Source organism: Aulostomus chinensis, chromosome 5, assembly GCF_037954235.1.
Source record: "Aulostomus chinensis isolate RoL2024-O1b breed Wild chromosome 5, RoL_Achi_v1.0, whole genome shotgun sequence".
In the NCBI taxonomy this organism is placed as follows: Eukaryota; Metazoa; Chordata; class Actinopteri; order Syngnathiformes; family Aulostomidae; genus Aulostomus; species Aulostomus chinensis.
In genome coordinates this window covers 9,906,635-9,915,625 of record NC_141324.1, presented here as the reverse complement: position 1 = coordinate 9,915,625, position 8,991 = coordinate 9,906,635, and the positions used below count along the sequence as shown (strand labels likewise).

Genomic DNA, 8,991 nt, shown 5'->3' with positions numbered 1-8,991 from the left:
GCGGGGTTCTCGCCGTCCGGTGCACTGCCAGGCCAAGGTGCAAAGAGAGTGGTACCTTTATTCGGTCAGGCCGGTGATGTCACTTCCCATGGGACCATACTGGCTCTCAGCCAATGGCGGTGCGGCACGCGAACTTCCGGTCAAGCGGGGTGCGAGTTTTGGGGGGTCAATGTCCAGAGATGATCCCCCTTTTTAACGACCCTTTGTTTTAGATGGTGTGGTCACTCCTACTGCAGGCTTCAGAAAGGGGTGTTAGGCCTCAAAGGCCGAAAGTCCCTTCTTCAGATGCATCAATTGTCAAATCTCTGAATTCATCTCTTCTCCTGGTTGTGTTGGCCCAACAGTTCCGACTAATTGTGAAGAATTAAATAATTTATCAGATATTTTTAAAATAAATCTCTTGAAAATTGAGCTCTGGGAGGTTACAGTGAGAATGATCTCATTTAGTTTTAGAGACTCATCAGTTGATCGAGGAAATCCAGATGAATCAGGAATGGAACGTTCCACTCTGAGCTGCAGAAACAGTCAGTTTTCATGCTTGAATTTATTCATCACGGCTGAAAATATTCAATAGATGATTGAAATTGAAATTTCGACTGTTTTTGTCCATCCGTTAATTCAGTACTTCAGGCTTTGACCACAGGAATTGTGAGAAGCAAAATGTCTTCCCCATGTGGCCCGAGGAGGTTCTCCAGGCAGGTCCAAGCCTCCAGCTGGGAGGGTTTTGACTGACAGCTCTGATGTTGGTGGGAATGGGAGTTGTTACATCATCAAGGCTCTCATTTTTATTGGGACTCCATTTGAATGATAAGGGTGTGACATGTTGAGTGGGGATCAAACGACGCTGCTTTATCAGCTCTTGAGAACGTGACGCATAGAAGGTGACGCGTGGAGGTGACGCGTGGAAGGTGACGCGTGGAAGGCACGCCTCTGCAGCACCAGACTATTTCACTTCTGTATTTTCAGTTTTTATATTGTTATACTGTGATCAGAGAATGGAGAAGAAGAGGCCTTTCAGATCCGATGGCGGTGAATTGTGCCGCTAACTCAACATCTGTGTGACTGTCAGTGACCAAAGAATCTGCCGTTTATTTTACCCGTAACATTTAGTGAAGAGTAATATTTGGCATCAGGTCAGAAAACCGAAGTAACTTTACTGATGCGTGGCGTGAAAGAGTGAGTCATCATTATTGAATGGCGCCTGTAGCTTGTGGGTGGTGGTGTTTGATATCAGGCTTGGTGTCTGCATGTAAATGGCGTGTGCTGCTGCTGGAGCACGCGTGTGCTCGTCTGCTCTCCATTGTTGCTTTCTTTATTCTGCCTGATCGGTCCAACATGGAGGAGAGTGAGACTACACGACTAACAACTTTACAGAGGAATTACTGGGTCGGGGTGGAACGTGTCCGTACTGGGATGGGAGTCTGGCCGTGCTGGCTGATGCGGCGCAGGGTTAACTCTTGTCTGATCCGTCATCGCTGACACTGACCCAGGATCAGTTTGTTCTAGATGTGGTTCCATATGTCGCTGAAGCTGTCCAGCAGTATCACATGTTGGCATTAGCTTGACCATGACAATGTAGTCCTAATATTTGCCGACATGTTCGATTGGTTGGGATTCTCATGTGATTTATGATGTAGATTAACTGAAACCAGCAGATTATTAGTCCAGAATAAAATGACGTCAGCAGTGGAAGTTGGTTTGTCTTACAGGTTCTTAACCGTCAACCTGGTAGCAGTTGGTCGAGGCGTATTCTCACATAGATGAAGTACTTCCAAAGAAAATGATACACTTTCCTCAGAGGCATGTGTGGGAGCGTGCACGCGCGCGCGCACACACACACACACACACACACACACACACCAGTCATCCAGTTACAACCCTGATTGTATTTCCACCCTACGAGCACCTCAGCCGTAGGAGACATCAGGGGTTTTGTCCTGCTCCTGGTCGAAAGCTTAAAGGCCTGCCGTCTACCCACCAACTGTCGTAAAGAGACGGGAGGGACTGTGGAGTCAGAGTCCTTCAGGTCTTGAAGGACTCTAAACGGTCTACTAAAGGGAGGGTTTAAATGCCTGGGATGTTTCAGATGGGAAGACTGGACCATTACGCCCACAGCCTGTCAGCCTGACTTCTCCTTGCTCTCTATCACGTGGAAAGAGAAGGCGTTTACATGTTTAACAGGCTCCTCTTTACCATCCCCCTGACTCCAGATTCCTGACAATTGAAACTGTCGGGGTCGGAGGTTAAAGCCCCATCATTTTGTTAATGAAGGGTTTTTCCAGGTTTCTCGAGGGGACTCTGTGAAATCGGCCTCTCTAGTGGAAGAGGAGATGTCAGAGGTCGAGGTGTAGGTCTTGTAGTAACTGATACTTTTGGGAAAGTTTGATGCTACGTTTTGTAGAGATACAAAAACCCCATGAGAACAAAGGAAGTTGTGTTTGTGTAGGGAGACCAAGCATGGCTGAAATCATCCATCCATCCACCTTCAACCATTTATCTTCTGTTGGGGGGTGGAGCTACAGTAGCGGCTCCAGCAGGGAACCCCACACATCCCTTCCCTGGCCTGGTGTCACCTGGTCAGGAGATGTAGTCCCTCCACCTGGTTCTGGGTCTGTGCCTGGAACTTCTCCATAGGGAGGCACCCAGGTGTCATCCAGACGAGACGCTGAGCCCCTTCAGCTGGCTCCTTTCTACTCCGGGTCCTTCCTCAACTCATCCCCTCATCTCTGAGGGGGACGCCAGCCCCCCTCCCAAGGAAACTTGATTCCAGCTGCTTGTGCTCGTGCTGATCCTGAGAGCAGGAGGTCACAGACCAATGATGTCATCAGGACGTCATCATCCATAGTGTTAAAGTTACAATCCTCAGTCCACGAGAAGTAAATAATGGGGTAAGAAAAGACATAATATAAAAGATACGGATTTTTAAATGGAGAACGATTACATGTGAGTAAATAGTCACAGTATTGAGTCGGACCTGGCAGGGGAGAGCGACCAGGTTTCTCTGGAGATACTGTGGGTGGTGCTGCAGGTGAGGGGTACATGAGGTGGGGGGGCTACTCAGGGCCGTCCAGTCTCTGTACACCCAGAGCCAGAGGTGGGCCTGAGCTGTGGAGGTCGGTCTCTGCCCAGGCTGGCCCTCGTCCCCAGTCCCGTCCAACACATCACAAAATCAATGTTGGTGCTATTGAGGGAACATTCAGGACCAAAATTCTGTGCATTTTGAACCAACTGGATTATTTCGGTGTTTAGCATAGTTTACTGAACCAAATTCTGTTATTTTCTCATCTTTGGAAGGTGCCAACAAACAGAAACAACGGCGGTACTCGGTGGAGGTCCCTTTACCCTGAGAGTTCCTCCGGCGAACACAGCGCCCTTTGTATTCATGCTGGTCTGGAGTGCTCCACGCTTCCCAAGGTCAGCATCTTATTGTGTCCCAAAAATGTTTGCAGGGAAGGCAACTTGTGTCTCCCCTCATTTAAATACTGACAGGAAGTGCAGACGGATCAATGAAACACTAAATCTTCTGCCTAATATTTCCTCCCTGAATTCTAATGAAAGATTCCTATCATGGCAGAAGGAACATTCGTCTCTCATGACTGCCTCCATGCAGCTCAACCGTGCCCTGTTTACCAATCTGCTCTGTAATGGAGCACGTTAACATCACCAGGGGGAGGCGGCGAGGAGCAGCAACCCCACATGACACCTCAGTTCAGCCCCGCTCCATTTATCGTGTCCTCAATTGGCCAGAACGCCCCTCCTCTGAGCTCCCGTCCCCCCTGCTGTGTGTGGCTCTTCTGGGCTGTTAATCACTGTAAAACCCATCAAGCTACAAGGAACTCTTTCGCTACAGCAGCATCTGTTGCAGTGAGTTGTATCCCATGATATACTTTTTAAAAGAATAGCTTCTGTTTTATTAATGGAACACGCTCTCGGGACAGAGAGCGCTTGATTGGTGCTTGATGTGACGGACAGCTCCCATGGTGGAGGGACGGACTCCTTCCTCCATGGTCATTGACCTTTGTCAGAAGATGAACAGGTGTTTAAACCCTCGACGCTTCCTGCGCTTGTTGAGATGAGCTGATGGACTGTGCAGGACTGAAAGTATCAGAGTTGTGTGTGTGTGTGTGTGTGTGGGGGGGGGTAGTATTAGTGGATGCAAGGCTGTATCAGCCCCTGAGATCTGCGCTCAGATCCCATTGGCTGCTCTGGAGGTAAGCTTGACCAGTAGGGAGGCTGATGTAGGGCTCCGGCAGCACACAGTGAGACAAACACAAGTCAAACATTCAGAAGCTGAGACATTCAGTCGGTGCTGCTGCTCATTAGCAGAGGAGGTGAACCCTGTTATAGAGAAAATACAGCTCCTGTCCAGGTGTCTCTCTCTCTCACACACACACACACACACACACACACACACACACACACACACACACACACACACACAGGAACAGGAACTGGGTCAGCAAACATGCACAGACTCTGCTATACATGGTGTTTCAGTTTGTTATCACGTCATACGTGTGGTGCTCATGTGTGTGACAGCGGCGCTCCAGAGCAGGGCAGAGAGGTTGATGACAACAGAAACGCAGTGTTGCTCAGCGAGCTGCGAAGAACCAGCCTGAGGACATCAGCAGGCCTGGAATAGAAGAGAGGGAGAGAGAAGATGAAAGGAGTGGATGGAGCGAGAGGAGGGCGGGGTGTTGGGACGGGGAAGAAGGAAGGATAGAGAGAGAGAGTGTGTGTGTGTAACCCTTGTACTTGCTACATAGTGAGGACTGGAGTACGTATTTAACCAACAGATTTTAGGAAAGTGAGGACATTTTAGCCGGTCCTCACTTCTTCAAAGGACCATTTGAAGGTCAAGACTTGGTTTTAGGGTCGAGGTTAGAACCAGGTTCTGGTTAGGATGAGGGTCGAGGTTAGAATCAGGTTCTGGTTAGGATGAGGGTCGAGGTTAGAATCAGGTTAGGATTAGGGTCAAGGTTAGGGTCAGGCAGTCAGTTGAGATGGTTAGGTTTAGGGGAGGGGCTAGGGAATGTGTTACATCAGTGAAAGTCCTCACAAAGATATAAGTACAAAGATGTGTGTGTGTGTCAGAGCTTCAGCCTGTAGTGCTTAGTCACACTAAAACTTGGGAAAGACCAGGAGGTACTGTCATAAACACACACACACACACACACACACACATTGTTCTTTTATTCTATTTTCCCCTCCACGCAGATGTCAACTCAGCGTGGATCCAGATGGCCTGGATACCCTCCCTTTAGTCGAAAGGTGCACACACACGCACGCGCACACACACACACACATGCACGCGTTTTTATCCCTCAGATAGAAGATTAACTCTCCTCATTAGGACTCCTCTGCCCCTCATCTCTTCTGCCCCTCCCTCCCCCGCCGGCTTGCTGTGCTGTCATTGGCTGCCTCTATCAGGACCACCGCTGACTGGATCGCCGTGGCTACAGGACACATGACAGAGGGGTTGGGTTTATGTTGCTACGGTAATAGAGGAGGGAGCCACTCACCAAATCATCGAGCCGGGGCTTAAACGGGAAAAAAATGAAGTGGAGGGGTGTAGAAAGCCGGTGGAAGATGAAGGATTGAAAAGAGGAGAGGGAGGGGAAACAATAACAACAACAGCAGCAGCGGCAGCGGCAGCGAGGGATTAGCCATCATCCGAGCAATCAGGAAGTCTTTTAGGTCAAAGCAGCCTCAAAAATCCTCCAGGGCTGTTCCTGTGGCGATCACAGGAGGCTGCCAGTCGATCGGACAGCTGATCACAGATCTGCGCCGGGAAAAAATAGGAAGGACAGATGAAATGAAACAGGTGACAAATGAAAAGCAGCTCCTGGACGGCGGTTGGCTGCCGTGATATTTCACTCCTGGCGATGAGTGAGAGAAGGTAAGCTGGCTGGAGTGATGCCTGAAACACAGAAATAGAAAGAGAGCGAGGGGCACCGCTGGATATGAAGAGCATGCGTCAGCACTAAAGCAGGGCGAGCAAGAGCCGGAGAGAGATGGTGACAGTAGAGATGAGCGAGGTGGAGCCAGCCAGCGAGAGAGAGAGAGACTGAGGGTTGAGGTCATTCGCCTGGTGTGAGAGGGACGACAGAAATAGAGGCCGTCAGACTCGTCACCTCCGCTGCCGCACCTTGGCTGCATCATTCCAACACTCCGTTGTGATTGCAGCAGCACCGCTGAGGAGCCACTCAAGGGGTTTCCTTGTCCAAGGCGGACCGTGATGATCCAGATCTGAAATTTGGTGATGCCTCCTGAGGATTCAAGGCAGTGTCAGATGTCAAACGGACTTCTTTGAACCAAGGATGGGGAATAAGTCTCCGCTGCTCACAGCAGACGGTGTTCTGAAGGAATGCGTTGAGGGGGCACCTGCTCGCTCTGTGAGCCTTGCACCGCTGTGAGCGTGAAATGAGGAGCCATTTTCAAGAGAAGCTGACTCACCTGGAGAAGGAAGATAATGAAGGTGCAGCATCCTCGGCGAATGATGAGGACTGATGCTCCTCTGTGAATGAGCTGCACAGCCTTGCCTTCCTATCAGCAGCACAGACCTAGAAGCAGGCACACTGACCCACTGACTGACTCAGAGTGTCGCCGGCTGGCTGGCAACTGGAGCTCTGGCTATTTAAGGACTCTGAGGACAGGGAGCCCCGGGCAGGTAACATCCCGGTGTCTGAGCCCACCATGGGGGAGACGGCGGAGTACCAGAGGCTGCAGGAGACGCCGGAGTCCGACTACCAGCACCTTCCCAGTGACGAGGATGAGGTAGACCTCCACCTATCATAGTAGTGACCCCGTCCTAACATGGTTGACATGTCAGCTGACGTCTCAGGCTCGAGCAATAATTCTCTCAGAGGCAAATGAAATGGTGTGTTTGTGCCACACAAAGAAAGTAATGTTCGAGGGAGCTGGGTTGTGTTTTTGGTTTGTTACTCGTGGGATCGTATTTAGAGGTGATGTCGCTACTTTGCTCTCTCCATAAGAAAAATGTCATTTTTAACAATCGAAGTCTTCCTGCTTACTTAACGCATCATGTAACGCCCAGGCCTCAGTGCTGCATGTTGGTCTGAGCGCCTCGTGTGTGTCAGGATCAGAGCCAGCACCCGGACTGTGTGCTGGGCGTGCACGCGGTGCAGGGGTGACGTCATGTGGTCTCACTGCTGTCACCCGTCTGAGGTTCTGAGGTTTTAAAGTAGTGTGGAATCGTCCGTGTAATCCAGTTCATGACCCAAAGGACAATCAAGTGTCTTCTTCATGAAGAGGGTTACATTTAATACGCTAATAGGTTTTTAGTGCTTCAAGTGCCTGGAAGCGTAAAGAACAACAACAGAACACGAGGGTTCCCGCAGCTGTAACGGCCTTGCTCCGCCCCTGGGGCGACAGTGGTGACGTTAGGAGGCGGATGGCCAAAGAGGGGCCAGGGGAGTAACCCTCCAGATGGTAGGTAGGTGAATACATAAAGACATAAAAATATAACATTCATGATTACAATCTTTTTTTGAAATTCAGTCCTGCCCTCAAATGGAAGCTTATTCCAGTAAATAAGTTCAAAAATGTGACGGAAGTTTCCTTTTAAAAGGCCCTACTCCAACTGACCATGTGACATCATTGGTCCTGGTTCCTCAGTCTGGTGGCTGTGACACTCGGGGTTGGCGAGGCAAAGGCAGCAGTACAGGGACGTTTCAGCAGCTCACTATGTTTGCCTTTAGCCGTGCCTCCCATCTAGTTTGATCCTCGGTGGAACTAAACTCAGAGTTCATCACCCGAGTCAGGAGAACTTGGCCAGCAGGTTCCAGACGGCCCTACGTCAGTCCTCAGCATCGCGGCCTGCTGGCCTCCTGGTTTTTATTCAGCAATGGCAACGTGAGGACGGGAGAGTCTCTCAACCCGGGACAGGGAAAACCTGCTCTGGTGATGAGATGTCCCAGGAATGCAGAGCCAGCACCTTGCTAGCACATCTGATTAGCTTTGCAGCAGCTGGGAGCATTAGCACCCGACACAACAGAAGTCAAGAGCAGGGAGTCACAACGACAGCAGGCTCTGCTTCCTGTCTACGCCTGAACTCACGGCTGGAAAAGTCAGCCACACTAAGTTTGTGGGATCCTTTCTGAACGAGGGCTGTCGTTCTTAGTTGGACTGAAAACGGACTGTTGGCCCGTGTCCGTGGACCTCTGCCACGCTCCTCCCTCAACCAGCTTGTTAGTATTTTCCACCAGACTGGGAGTATTAGAGTACACCATCAATATACACGTCTAACCCTGTACATGTGGAACACCATCAATGGGTCGCACAATCATACTGCCGTGAGTGTGTGTGTGTGTGTGTGTGTGTGTGTGTGTGTGTACAGTTTGTTTTAACCTGGCCACATGTTGCTTGGTTTGTAGCCCGTATCGACTCATTTTCATAGTCTTGTTAACTGCATTCAGTTAAGAATTTGGCAGTATTTCACATATTGGGTGATTTTTTTTTAATTAATAGCTGCTTGCTGTAATTGTTGTTAGAGAAAAATCCTCTTTGTATTCAGACAAGTTTTTTTATCCAGCGCTCACATATTGCATCTGAACTGGATCAGCGAGTATAGAAAATAGATAAATGGATGATTGTGTGGCTCTGTGCAACAGTTTTAATGACCTGGATGTGGACTCTGTGTGTGTGTGTGTGTGTGTGTGTGTGTGTGTGTGTGTGTGTGTGTGTGTGTGTGTGTGTGTGTGTGTGTGTGTGTGTGCTGTTCAGTGGGTGGAATCAGATCAGAGTCTCACTCTACAGCTGCAGCTTTGTGCTGAATACAACAGTTTAGTGGCTTTAACCTCCTGAATCAGTCGACAGCCTCACCAGTGGAGGCAGCAGGTCAATGACGCTTCACTTACACCAGTGCTCCTCTGTTATTCTGCTTTATTTTTATGTCTAACAGAAATTAATGTCCCTCCAATAATCCTCTCTACGTGGAACAGTGACTGTTCTGACTAGCTAGGCTCGTCA

The 8,991-nt window shown here is 49.6% G+C and overlaps 1 protein-coding gene across 6 annotated transcripts in view; it reads left to right on the top strand.

Annotated features, from left to right (window-relative positions):
- Nucleotides 1–8,991, top strand: part of tnk2b (tyrosine kinase, non-receptor, 2b) — a 54,411-nt gene that overhangs the window by 16,356 nt on the left and 29,064 nt on the right. For 2 of the 6 annotated variants that reach the window (XM_086203022.1, XM_086203024.1), the window contains one exon: nt 3,295–3,414. The exons of 1 other annotated variant lie outside the window; for it this stretch is intronic. Coding sequence is in view for 3 of the 5 variants with exons in the window: in XM_086203025.1 (XP_086059151.1) it covers nt 6,697–6,777 (81 nt within the window). In the remaining 2 variants the exon portion in view is untranslated. Of the gene's footprint in view, nt 1–3,294; nt 3,415–5,530; nt 6,778–8,991 lie in introns of those variants that run through there. 3 more of the 6 variants (XM_086203021.1, XM_086203019.1, XM_086203025.1) reach the window with 2 other exon arrangements.